This window comes from Episyrphus balteatus, chromosome 2 (genome assembly GCF_945859705.1).
Source record: "Episyrphus balteatus chromosome 2, idEpiBalt1.1, whole genome shotgun sequence".
Classification (NCBI taxonomy): Eukaryota; Metazoa; Arthropoda; class Insecta; order Diptera; family Syrphidae; genus Episyrphus; species Episyrphus balteatus.
This window is the reverse complement of record NC_079135.1, coordinates 70,940,460-70,965,615: the sequence shown is the minus strand read 5'-3', so window position 1 is coordinate 70,965,615 and position 25,156 is coordinate 70,940,460. Positions and strand designations below refer to the sequence as shown.

The 25,156-nt window shown below is 29.3% G+C and overlaps 2 protein-coding genes across 2 annotated transcripts in view; one reads left to right on the top strand and one right to left on the bottom strand.

The window, feature by feature from the left end:
- The window catches only part of LOC129909835 (lysophosphatidylcholine acyltransferase), a 28,684-nt gene extending 9,987 nt beyond the window's left edge, over nt 1–18,697 (bottom strand). Inside the window, exons 1-2 of the mRNA XM_055986942.1 lie at nt 18,556–18,697; nt 18,072–18,457 (exon numbers count right to left, since the gene is read on the bottom strand). Coding sequence (XP_055842917.1) covers nt 18,072–18,305 — 234 coding nt within the window. The 5' untranslated portion in view covers nt 18,306–18,457; nt 18,556–18,697. The remainder of the gene's footprint in view (nt 1–18,071; nt 18,458–18,555) is intronic.
- A 4,596-nt stretch (nt 18,698–23,293) lies between these two features.
- LOC129908348 (midnolin homolog) overlaps nt 23,294–25,156 on the top strand; it is a 33,549-nt gene continuing 31,686 nt past the window's right edge. The window contains exon 1 of the mRNA XM_055984776.1: nt 23,294–24,639. Coding sequence (XP_055840751.1) covers nt 24,266–24,639 — 374 coding nt within the window. The 5' untranslated portion in view covers nt 23,294–24,265. The remainder of the gene's footprint in view (nt 24,640–25,156) is intronic.

Sequence of the window (25,156 nt, the reverse complement as noted above, 5' to 3'; positions counted from 1 at the left end):
AAAATTCTGATTTTTGTTTTTACCAATATTATTATAACATTTTTTATATAATAATTTGTTTTCAGTTGATACAAAAACAATCCGGTTTAAGATTTTAGTAGTGAAATTTAGAACACTTGCGCTTGCATGTAAAAAGATAATGGTTCTATTTTTAAATTTCCCTTTGATTTTTTTTTTCACAAAATAGATATATTTTTATGCTAAAGCTTTATGGGTAAAAATATACAAAAAAAAATAACAACTTTAATTTAATTTAAAAAAAAAATGTAAAACAAAAATAAAACCTGTTTTTAAAATATTTTTAGACAGTTTCGACCTCTAAAAGTAAGTAGTACCTATAAAAACTTTCGAATATTTTCAAAAAATATTGGTATGCCATTCTTAAGAAATGATTACTTGACAGACAAAAAAAAAATCAAAAAATAATCAACATTAACTAAATTGATTTTTCCAAAATATATAGGAAGAAAAAATCTATACGTGTATAACAACACTGATTGCTGCTTTTGTAAGATGACGCTAATACAAAGTTCTGAGTGCAAAAGGGCCTCACTAAACAACTCAAAATAGCAAATAAAATTAGTTGATGGTGCATATTATTTATAAATCAATGAAATATTAATATGCATTCATTAAATATACAAATTGACTCAGTTGTCTATTTAAAGACTTTTGATTAAAGTCTGTTAAACATGGAATAACACCTGTGGTTTATTAGTGCAGATTTTGAATTTTGAAGTCATTTTCAAATAAAAAGTGTACCGAACTCATTTTCTTGAACTGAAACTTATATTCCACTTGAAAAATTTGATTGGGATAATCGAGAATTGAATGAAATAGGTGAGTTCTAACAATTTGCCTGCTTCTTTTTGAAGAACAAATTTAGTTAGTTGCGATCATTTTGAAAAATTTGTTTGGCAAGACTCTGACAAAGGATTAGAAGGTAGGTTGTATGTTTAAGGGAAAAGTCTGCGGCCATACAACCCTATTATTTTCAGCAAGTCATTGCAGTTGGAAAAATCACACTCAATAAATAGTTAGTTTAAAAAATTATTTAAATGTTTTGTTTTTTTTATACAAAGCTTCTTCGTCTTTCACGTGTTTAAATATAGCCATAAAACTTGAGATGAGATTAATCAAAAAAGTATACAAAATTTAAAACGTGTCGGAGCAATTCAATGAAAATGTTATTAACTTAGTACCTGTTTTTCAAAAGAAATAATATGTTAACATAAAATAAGAATAAGACGTTAGCAACTAATTACTTTTAACGTGTAAGTAAGATCATTGACATTGCGAATTAATAACTGAAATATTATAAATGAACTTATTAAATTTTGAACAACCTTGAAGGGTATGAATTCACAAAGCAATAAAGAAAGAAATGAATCATGTTCGAGGCAAAAACAGTTATTTTGTGGTTTTCTGATTGATTCACAAAGTATAATCTTTATGACAAAGACATCATTCACGATATTTTGATAGACACAACTTTTTTGTATATGCTTTAAGTACACAGAGAAAAATATGACCACCTAAAAACTAACAGATTGCCTTATTGAACTGTTTTATGAAGAAACCTTATTAAAATCAACGATAATAATCTTTTTTATCAAAAAACAAAACCGACTTCCATGGTTCAAAACAGAGTTTTATGGTTTTTCTTATAGTTCCCATGGCTAAAACCAGAGACCAGAAATAACAGTCAACCTTTATTTTGAATCGACATCTCTCTGAGAGTTAACAGATTACTTTAAATAGTTTCGGTTAAGGTTTGAGATTTATATTTAAAAATCGAAAATAAAGGTTATTGGTTGAGATTTATTTTTTATTTTTTAAATATCTCTCAATGGTTGAGATTTTTACAAAAAAATAAATGGAAAAGGTCAACCTTTAACCGTTTTCGCTGAAAATAAATCAAAAATGGTCAATTCAAAGGAAAATGTCGAATATGTCAAGAATGTCTTTATATTGCAAAAATAAATAATGTATCAAATAATGTATGAACTAAATAGGCTCTCAAAGTTCTTTAGACCCAAGATTATATCTCTTTTTGTTTAAAGTAGAATTTAAAGACGAAAATGTGTTTTCCACTGTGATTTGAGTCGCTGCTGGGACGACAAGCATAACCAATGCAATTTCGAATATTTCAGGAGACCGATGTTCTAATATCTAGGTCAAAGCGTTCAGCTTCCAGAAGCGTTTTCAGCCGCCCACCCGCCCAACAAACGGCTATATCTCGGAATTTTGAAAAAATGAAAAAAACCAAAAGGTACCGGGACTCTAACCTACATTTGCGTACAACTCCCATCCCTGTAGGTGCACGCGTTCTCAAACCGGGAGAAGTTAAAGGTAAAAAAAAGTTAAGTCCGATTCTGAAAAAATAGGCATGATGTGGCGGTTTAACATGGAAGATTTTTTTAAAATCTGATAATGTGCAAAGCGTAGGCCCATGACACAAGCTATCATTTGGCATCACTCTCAAAAATTGCTCTCAAGCGGTTTAGCTTCCAGGAGCGTTCAAAGATTCGGGGATTTTTCAAAAAAAAAAATTTCCCCAACTTTCAAACGCGATTTTCTCGGAATTTTGAAAAAAAAAAATCAAAAACCCGATTATACTTCTATCGGGTAGCTGAGAATATAAGCTTTCATATGGCAGCACTCCCATGTCTCTAGGAATTGATACATTTGCAGATGAGATTTATTTTTTTCTCTCAGCGAAAAATCTCACTGGTTGACCGAAACATAAAAAAATACAAAATAAAGGTTTCTCTCAGACCTTGACCGAAATTTTTCTTTTTTAAAAATTAAGGTTAATTTATGACCTTTATTGAAAATGGCGACAAATAAGAGTTATTAAGGAACCTTTCAAAAGGTTGAGATTTATTTCTGATCTCTGGCTAAAACTGAACGAAATTGAAATGGGACCACATCGCAGCCACCAGCTATCCAATACAAAAAGAATTATCAAAATTGATTCACTCAGTCAAAAAGTTATGAGGTAACAAACACAAAAAAAAAAATACAGACGAATTGAATATCTTTTCCTTTTTGGAAGTCGGTAAAAAGGGTTTTTCCATAGATATTTCTTATTATTTTCAAATTTTAGCAAAAATTTCTTATATTTTTTCAACTTGGCTCTAGAACAAAAATTGTGAGCAATATTTCTATAGTGAGTTGGTTCAGGTGATAAGGTGCGCGACTATGAAATTCAATTTAAAATTGAAAAAAAGGTGTGCCACTAGAAAGTTGAGGTCTTCAGTTCTATCCCTGGCATAGTCGTATTTTTTTTTATTTTCATTGCAAAACCTTACAAGTGCAGATTTCAAAACAATAAAGAAAACCCGATTGTTTTAATAAGATTGGACGAAAACCATAGAGAAACCTTATTGTTTTTTTTTTTCTATTTTATGTGGCCTATTTTTCTGTGTGTAGTTAAAAATTTGTGTACATATTTGATTCAACAACAATCCGTTAACTTGCGGACCGAGCATTCTACAGTCTCCTATAAAACTTTAAAAAAAGAGCCCCAAAATGTGAAGAAATAACTATGTAAATCGCAAAAAGAAAAATAGAATATAAACAAAACACGCTTCCTTGTTTATTCTCTTATTTACTTTCGTAATGTTTGTTATGTTACAATTACCTACTTAATATGTTTTTATGAGTAAACAACAAATTCAACTTAAATATTGTTATTTTGTCAATTGTTTTACGCATAGACAGCAGCTTATTCTTAAAAAGCAATAAATAGTAGAATTACACTTACTTCCTTAAGCATGTACGAAAGCACTTTGTCAATCTAAGTTTTTTTTTAAATTTTTGTCATAACTTTTGTTAAATTTGGTTATTTAACAATAACTAATGATGGTAGAACTTTGAGTAAAATGAATAATGGGTTCAGAAATTAATTCTATGGAATTTGAATTTTTGTATTGTTCATCGAATAATGTAGTATCTGTCTCAATTGAAGCCAAATATATGAATGTGTCACATTTGTTTATATTTATTTATGTTTATATGTAAGTTTATCTAAGCTAACAATCCAGTCAACTGGTCATTTGACCTTACATGCATAGGCACCTGTTTTATTTCATGGGCCGATAGGGGTTTTTTTTAACCCTTTTTTGTCCGGATCACCTTTTTCTTTTTTATTTTTTTACAAAAAAAAACGTTCAGATAAGTTTTAATATTTCTTGAACGCACGCCAGAAAGAAAAAATACAATTTTTCTACTAAGTAATTACATTATAATGAATAAGTAAACTTATGAGCTGATATTCCAAAAATGCATTTTCCAGTACAATAAAATGCACGACTGAGTCGCACGTACTTGCTCTTGCAGTTCAAAACACTTTAACCCATTTCTGGCGACTACCATTTTCAGTTGACTTAGAAACATGAAATTTTACACACTATCTGTTTTGGGTCTAATTAGAAGAAATTTAAAAAAAAATTGACGTTGTGTTTTCACAACGCTCGCCGAATATGGGCCTTATAATGACACTGGTCGACAAAATTGAACTTTTTTTTTTGCCACAAGAACCAAGATATACTTTTCTAGAGGTCCTGTCCTGAACTCGAATTTGAAGTCAAAAAAATTTGATTGGCCTCTGTTTTTGAAATATTACCGTTATAAAATGTTAAAAAACGTCATTTTGACTGTTTTCGAGGCTTTACTTTTATGTGAGGTAATTCATTATAAAAAAATTTGTAACGGTGATTATAAGAACAAATATTCTTCTTTCAAAAACTGTTTAGATTTTCCCGATATCTCTTTTATTGCTCGAGATATCTTAAGTTTCAGTTAAAAAGCCAAAGAGAAACTAAACTTAGTCAAACGTTTAAGTCACTGGTCACCAAGTTTTTGCCACAAGAACCAAAATATACTTTTCTAAAGGTTTTTGGGTTGCTGAAATCGAATCCACAATTAGATAAATTCTACTAGTCTCCGTTCTTGAAATATAACCGTTATAAAAAAACAACCTTTTTTTGCATTTTATAACGGTACTATTTCAAGAACGAAGGCTAATAGAATTTTCTGATTACGGATTCGAGTTCAGCAACCCAAAAACTTCTGGAAAAGTATATTTTGTTTCTTGTGGCAAAAAAATTTTAATTTGGTTGGCCTGTGCTGTTTCTGAGTCAAAGACCGCAACTTAAATTTTAAATATCTCAGGCAGTAAAAGAGATATCGAAAAGATTTAAACATCTTTTGGAAGAATAACTACAATAAATTTTGACAAATTGTATTCGTTTTTTTTTTGTTCTTTATCTTGGTGCGTGAAAAAAAATCTTACTTCAATGTTGATATTTGGAAAATCTTACTGCGGATAGCTTTGCCAAAAAAAAAAGCTGAGAAGTAAGATAAGAGCTTAAGCTCATTTTTATTGCATACGAGCCAATGTGTTTGTGTTGAAAATCTCTATCTCGCGGTTCGACCTTGAAAATTGCGACTTGTGGTCATGAGTTTTTTCTAGACAAAACAAAGCTATTGAGCTAAAAAGTATTATTAGCATGTATTTATTCCGAGGTTTCCCTTTTTTGTACCTTATTTGAATAGACTCTGTATGTAGGTATACAAAACTGAAATTATTTAATTATTTGTTTGGGAGAAATTCAGAAATAAAAAAATCGTCCTATGTCAGGCACCGTTAATCATAAATGTTCAGGATAACATGGACCTTGTTTGTTTGAGACTAACTTCATTTTTTGCAATCAAAATAATTGGAGTTGTTTTTGAGAAATTAAACTTTTCTAAAATTAATATACATATGTATAGCATGTACCTACAGTTATTTTTGGTTAAAAAATAAATTTTAAGAACTCCTCTGTGGAGTCTCCAAAAAAACGGTACATTAGAAGTTTGGTGTGAATAGACCTACCCGTTTACCCCGTAGTTCCTTATACAGACCGACAGACATCCTGACATCACATTCTCTTGATTCGCATTTTCTAACATCGGAATGTGATCTTAGTTTCGATTTTTTTTAACAAATGCATAACTTGCATAGTATGTACCGCAAGTAAAAATACAGAAGAGCTTACACACACCCACACTGAAATAGATAAAAAATTTTATATTCACACTGGCATTAAAGTCCCCAAAGAAATTTTATAGGCATCACTGTTTCTAAAAGTCAAAATCATTAAATACGAAAAAAACTTCCAATATAAACAAAAGTTGCTAACTAGTCCAATAAAAATAAATCATCTATAACAAAATTATATACGACACTATCAAAATGATTGACCTATTTTGAGAAACCCTTTATCAGATTATAATGAATTTCTACCAAAAAACTAGATTTTTTTTTTGTTGCTGAAGGAATGAATACAAATTTAAAAATAAAAGTTGAACGGTGTTATATTATTATTATGCATGTAAATTTAGAAATTAGCAACTTTCAATCTCTTGGCATGACAAGATAGAATTTATTAAAATTGACTTGAAATTAATTTGTGGTCATTTACCTTTCGGGTGTTCACGTTCAAGTATCTATCTATCGGGCGACACCGTTTGCAATTGCTTTAATCTTTTTCGAGCAATCTTGTTTTGAACATTCTTGAGTTTATTATAGTGTCTAATTCTAGTGATTTTTTTTTTTTTTGTTAATTATAATGATAGTCTACTTTTTTTTTTATTAGAGGACAACTTTGTGAACAATTTTATCATGCAACAAAACATGATGAATGCTCTTTTCTTATATGAAAGAACGATGACCTGCATCGTGTGTCTAACCAGATTGACAACTTGACGATTAACGAAACACACCAGATACTAATATTCGATTCATCACCTTTTACTCAGATAATTCAAGACTTGGCATACTGCACCCATTTATGGAAATCCCCAAAATGTCCTTCATATAATAAGCTGCAATATTGACAAGTGCATGCATATTTAAGGATCGTCTCACCATAGAAGGAAAAAACATGAATTTATCAACATAGTAGTGGATAAAAGAACATTACTCTATCAAGGTCAATTCGGTATAGTTGAAAGTATCTTATGAATAAAGCTTCAGTCAAAGATCTTACATGTTGGCACCAAGCTGAATATAATTTTTTTGGGAGGGAGGTATTTTGCTATGTAACTAGACTAGATACCACGGCTGGATTAAATTTTTTTGAACATAACACTCAGGTAAAATAGTTTATCAAATTTTCTGAGCAAAGAAAAAATTGGAAATAAGATCTTAATGCAAAACAAAGTTTTCGTCCATAGAAAATATAGACAAAAAAAATGTTTTAAGTGGTTGTGGTAGGGATGATCTTTAGTTATAACTTATAACATTAAATTTGATTTTTCTAAATTATATAAAAAATAGGCAAGCATTATTCAACTCAATACTATTTTTAGTACGTGTTTTTTGTTATCTGCCCAATTAAGTTGTTTTCAACTTACTATCTGATATCTTTTTTTACATGTCCACTTAAGATCGCAGACTCAGAGTTAAAAAATAGGGAATTTCCCCAAGGCATCGGTTAAAATCTATAAGAAAGCAGTGTTGATTGTCAAATGTTTCTATTACAAGAATACATATGTTAGTAGCTTGGTGTGGGCTAATTTTTATTGGTGAACTAAATTATCTTAACCGATAATATGAGTTTTTAACAATCAATCACAAAAAAACATATCTTTTTTGTATTTAATTTTATATTCTCTTTAAGAATTCAGGAACAAAAAATTAAAAAAAAATATTTGTGAGCAAATTGAAATTTTATAGATTTTTCCTAGTTCTTATATGAGACAAATTATGATATGTACTGTACATACAAATATGTACATATATTTTTTTTTTTTGTTTCTGGCAAAAATTACGCCGATTGGAGCCTGCGATTGAAAGTCGTTGGAAAAATATACATAAATGGGCTGCATTAAAATGGGTCTTAATAATTTTTTTTTTGTTACGTTCAAATATAGAATAAAGTAGCTAAAGTTTTGAATATTTTCACTTGAAATTTAGTACAAAAATCTTTTAAATTTGAGTTTTTATCGCGAATTTCAAGTTACTATTATGACTTGGTTATAAATTCTGATCTATGTTAATTCATCAAACATCTGTACGTTATCGTATTTCTGTGCGTCTCGGTATATGATGTACCAAGATTCAATGTAGATATCCCAGTTTATTATATGTTTTTTATATAAAATTTTTAAGTTATTGCACTTAGCCCCTTGTAACTCAAGTTCATCAATTTAAAATTAACAAGGGGTTTAGTACTTGCCATATCAAGGAAGTTTTGAAGTGAAAACTTCTTTAGTATCGTAGTGATTTGAAACAAGATGAAACGAAAACGCGACACGACTTCAACTTGTTATAACTTTTTTCTTTTAATAGATACATAGATGAATGAAATTTGTACTGTAGATAGGTAATTAAATAAATTATAATTGTACAAAATTTCAAATAATTTCATATTCAAAATTCGGAGATAACGGTAAAAAAATGTTCTTTTCCAACACACGTTATATCTTTTGATCTAGTGCACATACAAATTTGATTTAACTTTAATACGCATGCTGATAACATAACCTTTTATTTGATATATCACACATAACGTTACGTGCTCTACAAGTTACACAATCTTAAATTGAAAATTTAAAAATACCTCAAAACGCCTATGGAGATCTGTTGGCGATGACCAGCTACCAGTGTAGGAAGTTCCGTAATCTCAGTCTGGAAATTCGACATGGTTGACTTTAAAAAATTCTAACTTCTCTTGTAGACATCTTTGAAATAAGATTTATACATCATTATACAAGGTGAAACAATAAGCTTTCACATGGTTTAAAAGTTTTTATAGGTTGTTAAACAAAAAAATTGATTTAATAGCATGAGAACATAAAAATAAATGTTTTTTTTGCTTTTTGGATGAAATTTCATCGAGTTCAAAAAATTCTAGCTCTTTTTGTAGATGTCTCATAGATCTGATCGATATATATATTTTGAGCTTGGACAATAAGCTTTCAGATGGTATAAAATTTTTTACAGGTTGTTAGGAAAAAAATGCATTTGATAGCGTGAGAAGACAAAAACAAGTGTTTTTTTCGCTTTTTTTCATGGAAATTGATCGAGTTCAAAAAATTCTAGCTCTTTTTGTAGATGTCTCATAGACCTGATCGATATATATATTTTGGGCTTAGACAAAAAGCTTTCAGATGATATAAAATTTATATAGGTTGTCATATAAAAAACATGGATTTGAAGGTGATAGAATAAAAATAGGTAGATTTTTTCTATTTTTTTTGTTTGCAAGAAAAATGATTTTTTAAGGTTTCACTTCTACCATGCACGTGTTAATTGCACACATGATTTTTTTTACTATAATCTTGCTTTCAATTAAAAAAACTTGCATTTCTTCCAGCACTGCCCGGTTAGAAATCGGTTGTAGTATTTAACTCCGTCGTAGTATTAAATAAAAAAAAAAAACAATTAGTTTTTAAAATTTTGATTTTACAAATTTTTTAAAAAAATATTTGAAATTAAGTCAATATAGTTTTTAATTTATAATAGATTTTTTTAAATTTTGAATACAAGAAAAACCATCAAAAGTATTAAAATATAAGATGTTTGTATAAAAAACCAATTCCTAAGGATCTAAATTATAACTTTATATTGATAAAAATTCAAATTAAGTACTCGTCATCCTAATTTACATAACAATATTTAAATTAAATTAAATTGCTATACGTAAACGACAATAGAAGCCATTTGAAAATAAAATACTATTTTTATATAAGGTGTTAGGGCCTACAAAATTTTATATGGTAAGTTTTTTTTTATTGTTAAGATTTTAGTATTATATTTTGAATCGTTTGCCTCCACAACGCCATAATTTCCCTTTCTGGATAAAATAAAAAAAAATATTTTTCAAAGAAAACGTATATTTTATTTCAAAAAAGCAAAATGGACACTGAACACAGAAGTTTTGATCCCATGAGTCAAAACATTTTTTTTAAGTCATCTTTTAAAAGACAATTTAAAAAAAAAATTCTTATTCAAAGACAAATTCAAAATGTTTTGAATCCTCGAAGTACATATTTGGCCCCATTTTCGTAAAAATAAATAATTTCAACTCATTTTGTTACTTTTTGAGTTTTGTCCTTTACTTGAAAAGCAAACCGATTTTGAAAATTGTATCCTTTTTTTTTTGTAAAAAATTTAATCTCCTAACGATATTGATCCTTTGAACAACTGTAAAATATAATTTTGTAAAAAATGTAAGAAAAACTATTCCACCATTTTTGTCATAAATTTCCTCTAAAATAAGATAATAGTCATTATTGGTGGTTTATTTCTCAGTTGTGTCCAAAAGCTCAAGTGAATTGTTGCTTCGCATTTTTATGTTTGGTTTTTCCCTACTAATATCCAAATTCTTTTTGATTGTTACTCTTTATTATCTAATGTGACCCAAAACATTGACTTTCACTATAGTTATTGTCATTTGTTTAGGCCTAACTTCGCAAAGTCGATGAACTAATAAGGTTATGCGTAGTTTTTTTTAATATATGCAAATGAATTGCCAATATCAGGCCCTTGTCAATCTATAAGGCGGGCCTGCTTTAAATTGGTTTGGTGTCTTTGAACAGCCTCGTTCTGATTCTTTCGTTTATGTCTTATAATTCTTAAGATATTGTTTTAATTGGGAATGAATTTATATAGAGATATCGTATACACTTACTCACTTATAAGAGAAGTCAACTTAATCTGTTCAGTTAGCGGGCATAAATTCAAGCTAAACAGGATTACATTAAGAGTGTGCCCTGGTTGTTCTGGAGTGACTGTTTGGTTTATTCTTTGTTAAATTAGAAATCATTCATTCAAGTAATTCGAACTTGTGAACACACACTGGTGGTGTTGGCGTGGGTTAATTGACCAAGATGTTAATATTCAAATGTGTATTATTCGCAACGGGTAAATTTGTGACTTAAGAAAAAAAAAAGTGAAAGAGTGTTGATTAAAAAATAAATTGTTAGTGTTTCAGATTTCATGTGCAGCTGATAATGATGATAGTTTTATCAGTATTAACTTTAATGGTTTTCAAAGCGATGAAGTCGATTTAAAGGACGATATACAAACCAGAATAAACCTTTCACAGTATTTACCAATTGTTTTTAATATCCTTGGACCAATTTTTGGGATTGATTCTTCGCAATGGAATTCGCAACAAGGTTTTGTTGCCAAAAGAGATGTTTCATTTTATTTACACACCAAAGGATCAGAGGATACTCGAGAAGAAATTCGATTCAATAATAGCAGATCCTTACTAGCTTCTCGTTTCAATCCATCTCATCCCACTAGGTAAGTGTCGCATTTATATAAATTTAAAGTGAAATGACGGTTCAAATTGATTATGTTTGAAATTGTAGGAACGCAACAGCCTAACTCATATTCTATAGATTAACTTGGTCAATTAAAAATTGTGATTTTGTGAACCCAAAGTGGAATTTTTGTTCTAGATTTGTGAAAAATCAAAAAACTCTTAGTGAAAACAAAGATGCAAAATTCAATTATTTTCAGGGTAACAATTCATGGTGATCGTTTTAAAAATTTAATTTGTTAATCATCCTGGATAAATAAGATAAATATAAGATTTCATAGATTTCGACATAGTACGAAAAATTTGCAAATCAGTTTTCAGGCGTTACCAATAAAAAAAAGGATTAATTCAGAAAAACGCATAATTTTTTTTTTCTTTTTTTAAATTTTTGATTCAAAAAAAAATTTAGATAAGTTTGGTTTATCAGACTTCAAGAAAAATTACATTTTATTTTTTTTTTTTATTAAAGATTTAAGCAACATGAACTCTAAGAGCAAGTTTGTTCGACCCAGTCGTGCATTTTATATGATTTTTAACGTTCTTGTAAACGAGTCAAAATTTAGCCGGAGTCAAAATTTTAACAAAATTCTGCTCTAAAAATTCTGTTTTTTTTTAAATTTGCTTTTCATAATTCTGTTTTACAAAATTCAATTAAGGTTTTGAAAACAGTAAAAAGTGCGCGCCTTTTATATTTTGTTTTTGTAAAATCCTCCTCCCAGTTATTTAATTACAAAATATTTATTTTAGTACAACAATTTAGAATAACAATTTTTGGGTTAAATTTAAAAGACAGTATAGAAAAAAAGCAGAATTTTGAAAAACAAAACGCACTCACTATGGAAGGCATCAAAAATGTCCCCGCTTGTAACCAAATCCGGTAGATTTCAAATTTTAATATCTTCATTATTTATCTAGTTGTATCGAAATTTACGGCCAGTCAAAAATAGCTTTAAATAAAATATTTTTGTATATAAATGAAAAACGCACTTTCCTAAAATACAAAAATAAATCCTTTATTTTAATATTATTATTTTCAAAAAAGCCGAACTTTCAACATTAACTGCCAATTAAAAAACTATTGGAGCCATTTATTAGAAATATGGTGTAAAGCAATATAAAAAAATTTAGTTTGTACAGTTTTTGTGGGATCTTTGTTGGTTTGTAAAAGGAATGTCACATGGGGCTACAAGAGGTAAAAAATTCTAGTTTTACAATTTAAGTTTTCTTAGAAAAAACATATACTTAGAAAAGATTTTTTTTTTATTTCTCAAATAAAAAGTTAAATTTTTTCAACCAAGGTGTAATGCTTATAGCCTAAATACCAGCGTTAAATGTCGAGAGTTATTTCATTCAGATGTAAATACATTCCTACGATGCACAAGTAACATAAATATGTGTATGTAATTTAATATTTGTACTTATTAGGGCGTTTGTTATTTAGGTAAAAGTCCCCTAATATTTTCAGACTTTAATTTTGAAGCTAGATGGCGCCCCAAGAGGGTTAAAAATTTTTCTCATTTGAAATAAAATTATGCCGCCATTTTTTTAGATATAGCCTTAAAGTAAAAAAGCCAAGAACCACATGAAAAATTTTTACTTTATCTAAAAAATCTTGAAAAAAATAAGAGATTTTTTCTTTATTATTTAGAAACAGTTTTTCCAATTGGGAACTTGATTCGAAAATAACGAACGCCCTAGTACATATGCTTTTTATTATATTTTTCTCAAGCATTTTTAAGGAAATGGAAAAAGCGTTTTGATTTTCTACTAAGAAAACAGTAAAAAGTGCGCGCCAGTATATCTATGGGTCGATAGTTTACGTAAAGTTACAAAGAAATATGCAAATAAAAATTATATGCGTTTTTTGGACGACACACCCACCACTACTTTAGTAGAAGACTTACAGATACTTGAATGCCTGCTTAAAACGTACTGCTAATATACTTTAATATATTTTCTTTTCAATTTTGGGGCAAAAATTAAATATTGCTTATTAAAACTTAAATAAAATTCATTCATCCATTTATTTGAAATAATTTGTCTCCTTTTTTTCAGAATTATAATTCACGGTTGGTTCGGAAGCGAATATGCAACAATCTTTCACACCCTGGTACCGGCTTACTTAAAACACGGAAACTACAATGTAATCGTCGTTGATTGGGGAAAGGGTGCAATTGCCGATTATAAATCAGCCAGTCAACGAATAAAATCCGTTGGAAATATTTTAGCGAAATTTGTGGACTTTTTGCACAGAGTAACAAAAACTAATTTCAAAAAAATATACCTAATCGGATTTAGTATGGGTGCTCATATTGCTGGTATAGCTGGCCGATCTGTTAAAGGAGGACGAATACCTGTAATATTTGGATTAGATCCAGCATTGCCATTGTTTAGTTTTGACAACACCGACGTTCGCTTGACAACGAATGATGCAAACTATGTGGAAGTTATACACACCAATGCTGGAGGTTATGGTTTTGAGGAGGCCATTGGTCATGCAGACTTCTATGTAAACTATGGCAATATGCAACCAGGATGTATATTGGCAGAATGTCATCATTTTAGAGCGTTCAAGGTGTTTGCAGAATCGTTAAGTAGTAAAAATGGATTTTGGGGTAGAAGATGTGATGTTAGTTTAGTAAAAGATTTATTGAAAAGTAGAAAATGTGATAAACCAAAAACAAATATTGGTTTAATGGGTGGAGACTCGTCGAAGAAAAATTTAACCGGTGTGTATTATTTAATGACAAATTTAAGGTCACCATATGCTTTAGGTGAAGTAGTAAATTTTTAAAACGAATAAATGTTTATATGTAGTTTTATTTCGAAGATAATTTTAGTTTCAAAAACCAATGAAAATTTGAATGAGGATAGAAGAGAACTGAGAAGATTCAAAATTCGAAATCGGAAGAAGAGATAAAGGCTGAATCTCCCGATGAAGGCAATACAAATCTATCATCGTTTCAAAATATTCAAAAAGTTTGGAAAATATTTGTTTAAAGATCTAATTAAACATTCTAATGAAACTCTCTAATGAAAAAACAACATTTGGGAATCGCAATTATAGGGAACTCCCGAAACTTTTTTTCAAAAAAATATGATTCAATTTAGAACCACATCAACTTAAGTGTCATACAAATCTGATAACAAAGTTCGCTTTGTTATTGTTTTGTACATGAATGAGTATGGTTTAAAAATTGTCTCATCGCTCAGTTGGTCATACGATAAATTTCAATCTAATCTAAAAATGTATTGAACTTTATCGGAAAATATTTTTATGTTTATAAATATGTACCTTATAACTTATCAAAATTGATTGCAAAAATGACCGATTCTATTTTAATATTGAAAGGTTATTATACTCTTCAAAGTAAAAATAGGTAAGGCCTGTTATATGTTCTATATTTTAGTCAACATCTCAAATGTTTTAAAAATACTTGTGTATTTAAAAGATGGATTTTTCTATTAAATCCACTGATCAATAGATTTTTCTTTTTTCGTAATTGTTTGTGAACATTTTTTTCAAAAGGACAATTATTAAAAATGAACTTAAAAATGAACAAAAAAAACAAATCTAAAAATCAAAATTTAAAAGATTTGGCAAACTAATTTAGCAAAAATAAAAACAAATACTTACTTGTGTAATTTGTTTTGGCGAATTAAATAAAAAATGAGTTGGTACTGAGTATTAGAAAAAAACCCTGATATACCTAAGTTTTCCGAGATCAGAACAAGGTTAATATTGTTAATGGCAAAAAGTGAATGATTAATTTTAATAGCAGGGATTTTAACATTTTTAGATATTTACATGTTTTCTTCCTATATTTTTTTAGGTCCTAGTTGTCTTATCTTCAGTTTACTGCTTTGAACTGCTTTTTCAGTAGAAAAATAGTAGTTGAAACCAAAAGGTGAATGATTAATTTTAATAGCAGGGATTTTAACATTTTTAGATATTTACATGTTTTCTTCCTATATTTTTTTAGGTCCTAGTTGTCTTATCTTCAGTTTACTGCTTTGAACTGCTTTTTCAGTAGAAAAATAGTAGTTGAAACCAACTTTAAGTACTAAACAGTAGATTAATGCCTCCAAAGGAACGCAGCAATTTTAGCATTTTTCCACATTTTGTCAATTGTCAAAACGTGAAAATAATTTAATTAAAGAAGACAGCCATGACAGAAATACAAATGTCTGAGAGGAAAATACTGAGGGTCTGCAATGGACTTTTCCTGTACCGACAGCGCAGCGGTAGAAACAAAAATCATACCATTGCACAAATAATTACTCTCGCCAACCACCTCATAATCTCGATAAGCATATTGTTTCAGCGGACAGCGAAGAAACAGTTTCCATTTATGCTGGCACGCAGTCGGCATACTACAGCGGTTTAACTGCAACCTAATTCAACTAGCACCACATCCTGGCATCCCGATCTGTACACCTCTAGGACTTATTTATAGTAGGATTAGAAGAAATAAAAATTGAATATAGTACAGTAAAAACTTCCGAATGAATGCTAAAAGAATTTATTGTTTTTGCTCAATATCTTCGTTTTGATATTCTCTAACTTACTTCGTTTAGAAAAACTACATGTCTGCAAGTCCTAATTTTGCAGGTTAACCAGGTTAGGTGGGGAGAGAAAATCAAATCAAAATCACACAAAAGTTGGGGCCCGAACCTTAATTGGTCCATGAAAAAAATAAATGTTTTTTGCCCCCCACTTAAATACAAAACTTAAAATACTGCGCATGTGATCTTTTGAGGGTCGCTAAAAAATTAAAAATAATTAGAGACTATAGGCATATTAATGTACTGGCAATTCATATTCTGTCATCTTTCCTTTCAGGAGTCCAAGAAAATAAATGGGATGTGTTGCTAGTAAACAATTACAATCAAAAAAAAAAATTAATCCCAAAAATTGTAGCTAACTAAATGCTAATTTGTTGCGCAAATATTAATTTTGTCCTTTTATGAATAATTTTTAATCTTAATTTAAAATTAATAAAGTTCACTTTCAGTTAGCTCAGGCTAATGGAGAAGTTTGAAAAATTAGCTTTTTTTTTATTTTTTTTTTTTTTCAAAACACAATTTTTGGCGCAAGCCCTTTTTAAGTTTTTGTTTAAAAAACATAGCTGAAAACTACAACAAAAAAAGTTTCAAAAAAGTAATTTTTCAACTTTTCTCCAACGAATCAATACACCTACATACATATGTACATACGTACCTACAAAATTTTGATGAACTAAAAAGAAAGAAGATACTGCAAGAGACTGTATGAAGAATCCCAAATTATAAAACTCGACAAGTATCTTATCCAATCAAACAGAAGATGCCTACAGAACCTGAGCAACCATCCAAACCCAATAATAGGAAGAGTCATAAACCAGCCAAGACAGCCTAACCAGCGGTACCTAGAAGCTAAGGAACTTTTGGATGAGGATTTGATATCAACCAACGACGAAGAGAACATTCCCTTCTACGCTGATCCTGGATCAGCTCACTATCGTGGCTGAAAGCCTCACCCCCTCCCTAATCCAACCTTCACAATGACAACCGGACTTGAACAACCTGAGTTAAGAAGCTGCCAGCAGAATTAATATTTAAAACAAACACAATTACAATTAACTGTAAATTTAGCTTATAAAAAAAAAAAAAAAACAATGTAAAAACGTTAGGCCCCTTTTGTGCCAACATAATACTAATATAATCAATGTAAATATTTAGATAACTAGCTTTAAGCAAATTGTATATATATAATTACTGTTCAATAAAAATATCGTTAAATCGTTAAAAAGAAAGAAATTTACACTTTCTCAAAAAGAGAAATAAAAAGGAAAAAGGGCCCAAATTTAGTCTAGCCCAGAGATACCCAGAAGGATATGGGAAACTACATACTGGTTTGCCTACAAGCTCGGATTGACGCTTTTGGCTAAGTATGTGTGAAAAGGTTGACGCTTTTGGCTAAGTAGGCGTTAAAAGTATGCGAAAGTTTCTGATGTCCTTCTCGGGATCTCTGGTTTTGCCCCGAAGCCCCAAGAGCTCAACGTACGAGTGAAGAGCAAAAGTGAAACTTAGTGTTGTTTACATAAATTAAATCGTTTTAATTTTATTATTTTTCTATATTATGCCACCATTAGTTTTCCTGATTAAAATTTAAAAAAAAATGCTTCATTGTCCAAAAATGGAGAGTATCATATTGGTATTTGGACTTGGCCAATTCTGCTCGTTTTGGAAAAAGGCTTTTCTTTCAATATATTAAGTGTACTAGACATTTCTGTCATCTTTATTATAGAAGTTGGAGGCTGGCCGAAAATGGCCTAAGGTGTAGTTTACCAAATTTGCAAAAGAACTTGGCTAGGCACTACCGTACCTCTTGATACAGTTTTTTAGGTCATACCTTTACAAAATAATTACCTAGTTTTTAGTAAATACAAAAGAAATATCAAAAACGAAAAACACTTATAATAGTTTTCTCTGCCCTAAGTCTTTCCCTTTAATACATTAATTAACATCGAATGCGCGGCTTAAAACTGTAAAGACATTGTATTCAACTTTTTACGTAATCTTTTTCTTGATGACAATTTTACAAAATAAGTTTTTTAATACTTTTCCTCATTTCATTGTCCGAGAAACAATACAAATTATACCACAAACCTCATTTTTTTTACATTTAATCATTTTTAATAGATCAAGGACATAAAAGACAACAACAACAAACAAAATACAAAAACAACAACAACAACTCACCTTGGCCAATTCAAATTTATCATCAATTTCTAGCCGATGTACAAATGGATTTAGTCCGTTCGATGACCAACTTCCATCCTGTGAATCATATTTCTGAACATAATTGTGTTCCTCTTTAATTAAATCATCAACACATTCACTATCATCATTTACATCATGACGAGTGCTTGTTGAAGGGTAATTGGGATTAATCGAATTAAACGAGGAACCAAGTAGCTCCGTAGTATCATTCATTTTTTTGTAAATGTTTTTCAGTAAAAATTTAAAAATTTAGAAAATAAAGAAACCTAACAAACCCCGACAACGACAACGATCGGAAGCGCTTTGTATTCACGTAATAGGTAACCAAGTCGAACCAGAAGTACTTTGACAGAGCAGAAAGTCAACTGCAAAATACAATTGAAATAGAATTGGTTAATGCCACTGAATTTATCGATGCATAGCAAAAAGCATAAGGTTTTTCCTCAAAATACACTTTTTTTACCTTGCTTGTTCTTCGATGATGACGTCACCAAAGACGCTAAATTTTCTATTTCTTTGTTTCCTTTATCAAGCTTTTGTTTGTCTTTCGCGACAACTTTTGGTCACAGCTGAAAGAAACTGTTTTAAAGATTTTTGGTATGCAAGTGGCGTTTCTCTTTAAAAAAAAATTTTATGAAGTTCAAGTTCTGTGATTGAAAAGATTTGGTTATAAAATGAATGACAGGAAGTATGTTTATTTTTGAAGAAAGTTTTTTTTGTAGACGAGTGTTTTTTTTTTTACTTTCTCTATTGAATAATACAAAATATAACTCAATGATGGATGGAAAAAGACAAATCAAGAATTTGTTCTAAAATAAATTTTTGTGCAAATGCAAAATGCATTTGCGTTGTTGTTTACTTATTTTTTTTTATATAAAAAAAAACTAGTTTTCTTTATTTTTTTTTTTTTTTTTGAATGGGTGACATCACAAACATCATATGATTTTGGCGCTAGTTGTTTGTTATAATTGAGAAAGAGATAGAATGATCTAATTGGATTTGTTTTTGCAAATTATAAAGTGAGACAGAATGATTCTTGTTTTGTTTACATTTTTGAAAGATAGAACGAGATAGAAGTGTAATGTTTATTTTAATGACATTTGGTTGGAAATGGAATGGAAATTTTCCAGTGAAATTTAGATGGGTTAAATTCAAAAAGTAGCTTATTTACACAAGTTCTATATGAGCAATAACACGAAGCATGCCATATTTAAGGCCATTCAAATAGCATACAATACAAAAATACAATAGGGGTATTCACGATCTGGTGCAACAGGCCTAGTAAAAGTGTAAAATTTTATTTTTTTACAATAGATCGTGAACGCACCTCTTCTTATCTATAGTAAATATTTAATGGAATCCATGATATGAATTATATCAGCTTCACTCTTTTTTTTTACGGAGTTGTCTTTCCACCGATGCTTCTTCTTTTTTTTCAATTTTTTTATAATATCATTCTTTGTTGTGTTCGGGTTAATTTATTTTCACAAATTACATCAAAAGAAACAAAATAAAAAAGAATAAGAATAAAAAAGATAAACTGTTCATCATGGGCGACACGCGACGGCGAGCTGCCATCTGTCAAAAAAATTTTACACCATTGTATTTTTATTTTGCAATAGGGTTAGGGTATAGCAAAAGTGCAAGACCATTGTAAAATTTCAATCCTTATATTTTGTTGTTGTAGTGTTGCAAGATTTTACACTTTTGCACTTTTGCAATGATACTAGACCAGTTGCATCGGATTGTGAATACCCCTAATTTCCGTTGCAACAGGACTACTATCATAGTAAAAATAATACTAGACCAGTTGCTTTTTATAAAAATTGTATGTGCTTATAAAACTGCTCAGGATGTATTCTACAAAAATAAAATTTTACAATTTCACTAGGCCCATTGCACCACAATTGTGAACACCCCTAAAGCCTGGTACGCAGCTCGCGCTAAATTTTAGCTCCCATACAAATTATCGAACAATTTTATCTGAGCTAAAATGGATCCCATACAAATTATCGATAACTTGTATGGGAATTTTATCTTGGCTAAAATTTAGCTCGATCTGCGTACCAGGCTTAATATAATTATCTGCTTTCATATGGAATTGGTAAATTGCTCATGAATAAATGGTGTAGACCTAGTATTACCATCATGTACGTTCTTTTCTGCGTGATTAAACCTGGTACGCAGATCGAGCTAAGTTTTAGTTGACTTTTTTGTCGGTTTTCTTTTCCGTATGTTTATTGATTTACTTAATTTATGTACTTTATTTGAAGCGACTAGCAATTTTACTACCTCACACAAGTTATTTGTTTATACGGTTTCTTTCGCTTTTTCTCCTAAGTGCCTGGCTTCAAAGTGTTCCCAACTAACACAACTGCTTCTGTAAATTGAAGTTTCGCATGTCCTACTTTTTATACAGCTTGTATTGAGCTTCTTTAGTTAATTATAGAACTTTTTTAACAACTTCTAATGAGTTGTTTAAATACTGTTAAAGAAAGCTTGTTTTTTGGTTAGTGAGTTTATAGAACCCTTGCACAAATTACCAAGTTTAAGTATTTGATTTTTGGTTTTGGGATCCCTACTAACAATTTGGCTTCTATAATGCTTTACAGAAGCAACAATTGCATCTGTAAAGCTTTATAGAACCAAAATTGTTTGTCGGGATTGAATAATCTAGCTCGGACATTTTTTGATTTTGACATTGAATAATTTAGCTCGGACATTTTTTTGTTTTGACATCTGCTATTTGAACTGATTAAGTTTTTGATTTCATTAATGAATATACTAGGATGGCCGAGTGGGTAGAGTGGTGGACTGCCACCAAGCAGATAAGAAGTTCGATTCCTGGGCGTGGTAAAAAAATTATTTACTTTTGAAATTATTATTAATAGATATACCAAAAACAAATGGAATGTTATATATAATTTCAGATTAAAAGATAAAATTCATGATTTTAAATCAAAAAAATCAAAACCAATTAAAAAATAAAATTCTTTTTTGTTCGTGTAGTTGTTATTTACAAGCTCTTCCGAGGCTATCTGTGAAATCTCAAAGCTTCAGTAAAGCTTCTTATAGACCTTATAAGTACATTCTTATAAAAGGTCAAGCTTGTATAACGTTCTCCGGAGACGGCACTGACACAAAATTGAACATGTCAGTGCCGTCTCCCGGTATATGCAATAGGAGCAGAAGGGAAGCAAATCATGTATTATGTTTTGATTAATTAAGTAAGAATTATGGGAAAAAATATTTTATTTTATAATTAACTAAACTAAATCAACATTGTATTAATAGATTGAATAAACACCCCTTAAGAAGTATGAAACACTTACGAAACGTTGGGCAAAATAATGGGATAGAACTTGTTTTATTCGCATTTTCTTTATACAGACCAAAACAGCCTAATAACAGTGGAATATTAACACTAAAAAAATTGGTCAAATTCAACAATTAAAATAAAATAAAATAAAATAAAATAAAATAAAATAAAATAAAATAAAATAAAATAAAATAAAATAAAATAAAATAAAATAAAATAAAATAAAATAAAATAAAATAAAATAAAATAAAATAAAATAAAATAAAATAAAATAAAATAAAATAAAATAAAATAAAATAAAATAAAATAATATAACATAAAATAAAATAAAATAAAATAAAATAAAATAAAATAAAATAAAATAAAATAAAATAAAATAATATAATATAATATAAAATAAAATAAAATAAAATAAAATAAAATAAAATAAAATAAAATAAAATAAAATAAAATAAAATAAAATAAAATAAAATAAAATGAAATAAAATAAAATAAAATAAAATAAAATAACATAAAATAAAATAAAATAAAATAAAATAAAATAAAATAAAATAAAATAAAATGAAATAAAATAAAATAAAATAAAATAAAATAAAATAAAATAAAATAAAATAAAATAAAATAAAATAAAATAAAATAAAATAAAATAAAATAAAATAAAATAAAATAAAATAAAATAAAATAAAATAAAATAAAATAAAATATAATAAAATAAAATAAAATAAAATAGGTAAAATAAAATAAAATAAAATAAAATAAAATAAAATAAAATAAAATAAAATAAAATAAAATAAAATAACATAATTTAATATAATATAAAATAAGAAGTAGAATAGAAAAAATCAAAATAGAAAAAATCAAAAGAAAACAAAAATAATCAAATAAAAATCAATAATTTTTTTTTTGTATGCATAAATTCAACATCTAATAACAACCTCTATAAGGCCTTATTATAACATCCAACGCAAGTAATCCGGTTTGTGCATTAGATAAGCCCTCTACAAGAAGGTTCCGTAAGGTAATTTTAAGCTATTTGTCACAATTAAGCTGTTAGATTGTAAATTACCTGTGAAGAAAAGTCCTATGCAATTTCGGTAAAATGCGCCAGTGATTTGTATAAGCTTTACAGATGCAATTGTTGCTTCTGTATAGCATTATAGAATCAAAATTGTTAGTAGGGCTTCTTCTTATGCAAACCAAAAAATATCTTGCATCGAGCCTTATGTTACTTGGGAAAATACTTACTGTCAGCGATAACCTATTGAGATTCAATGCTTAGGCTTAATTGTATAAAATATGCTCTTTAAATCAAAAAATATGCGCTTTAAAAAAGTATGATATTATAATGAAAAACCAAAGAAAATCTAATGGAATTTAGCCTTTTACTTTTGATGGTTATACATTTTATCCTCACTTTGAAATTGTGATTTGTTTTTTCAATGTGGTTACAAAGAAGCATGCGAAAATTCGGTTGGTCTTACAAAAAAGGTTCTCTATTAAAAAAAAAATTGAATACCATACTATTGAAGTGAAAATCATACTAAATTGGCAACACTACTGTATTGCACTTGTTAAGAAAAAATTCCTTTACAAAAAAAATTCACAATCTACTACATTCATTTTAACCCTTCCACTTCCACTCATACATTCCAGTTTGGTTTCAAATACCACATCATTCCCTATCCAAAAGAGATAACAATATAACTCCACAACCTTCTCTTTCTTCGCCATCTTTAATATGAAATAGCACCAACGATTTCGAAATCAAGCCATGATTTAAAACCTCCTAGAGTAAACAGTACAACTCTATAATAATTTATTCCAACATCGAAATTAAAATATGAAACAAGGCGCTACTACTTTGCCTTTGCGTTTGCCTTCATCATCGTTTTTTTCAATTCCCTAATCGCAGTCGTCGCCAGTTAGGTCCACTTCACAACCGAATTTATTAATATACAAGTGAAATTCGATTTTGTTTTTTATTTCTAATCATTTATAATAATTCTCTCTCGTTCAGTAATATTTGAAAAAAATAAAACTAATTTAAATCTACAAATAAATAAATACATAATTTTTTAAGAAAAAAAAAAAGACTCCAAATTGCAAGCTTACATAATGACGTAGTCAAATTAAAAAAAAAAAAAAAAGTGCAGCAATTATATTTTTTTCAAGCTTTTTTTTCTTCATTCTACCCTAAAACGAGTACAATCGTATTGGAATTAACTTGCTATCGCATGGAAAATCGATAAAAACCAATTAAAAATCCGTCGCCTTTCTCTCTGTATCTCTCCAAAACTCTCAAAGCAAGCAAACTCTATTTTTTTTTTATGAAAAAATAATAAATTTAAATTTTTTATTTTTGTTCTCGTGAAATTACGTGATCTTCTCTGCGAACAAACAAAAACGAAATTTAAAAAAAAGATTGTTGAGTTTTATTATTTTTTTTTTTCTTTCTATCTACACTCTGTGCGTGCGTGTGTGTGTGCGTGTGTAAGTTTGGGTGTGCGGAATTGATGAAGAGAGAGCCCGTCAAGCAGGAGCTCTAAGCTGCTGAACCTGAAGCTGCTGCTGAGCTGACGACGAGTTGAAGAAGTGACGATCCAACAAACGTTTTTTTTTTTTTTCTTTTGGGTGGTGACTTGTTTTTATTGTTTCTTTCTTATTTTTTTGATTGTTTGTTAATTGTTTAACGTCGTTATACTCTGTGACTCTTGGCTCACTGATTGACTCTTTTTTTGATATATATTTTGCACTTTCTGCTGCGGTCGGTTGTTTCGATCGCTGGAATTTTGTTGTGTCGCGTCACACTTTTTTTTGTTATAAAATCAAAAAAAAAAAAAAATCATTTAAAAAGATGGATAAATCATCAGGTAATAGCGATTCGCGTGATATGACCATTGGGTGTGGCCCATCATCAACAACATCAACCACTTCGCTCTCCACAGCTCTATCATCGTCGTCGTCCTCTTCAAAATCAGCAACTTCATCGCCGCCTTCGTCATCATCAAATCCAGCAGCAACGATGGCAAAATCATCATCGTCGTCGTCGTCATTGTCATTACCGCCTCCGCCACCTCCGCCGCCTATAACATTGAATATAACAACGACAACTGGTGGGAGTTTTACCGTTGTCGTTGAAGTTACCAATTCTGTAGAGAATCTAAAGAAAATCATTGCAAAGAAATTAAAAGTTGCCAAGGATCGCATTTGTTTGCTGCATCGAGAAAAGTAAGTATATACAAAAAAGACGCATTTTATTTATATTGAATTGATTTTCATTTTTATTTTATTTTTGCCTAAATTCCACGCTGTGTAGAGCTAATTAGTGGTAGAGCGCCGCCAAACAAAATGGTGTACCTACCTACTACTACTCACGGGGTGATAAGATAATGGATTTCTATACTTTCTGACTCTGCTAACTAAATTGACTCAAACTCGTCGTCGTTGAACGTTGACTCTCTCCATATTATATTCGCGCGCACATACAGCTTGTGAGCCATCTTTTTGGTCGTGTATAGTTGGTTTTGCTTTTGTGGTTCTCTGCTCGAGTATTGTATTTTATATTATTTAAAGAAGGCTTTTTTTTTTGTTAATGGGCATCTTCGTATGAATGTAGAGAATCCTCCACCATTTCGTTTGCCTTTGAAAATTCAGTTTAATTGTTCATTTTCTAATAATTGCTGAATCGTTTCGAGTTTTATTTTTTTTTGTTAGTAGGTATGATATTTATATACCCCCAAAAGAG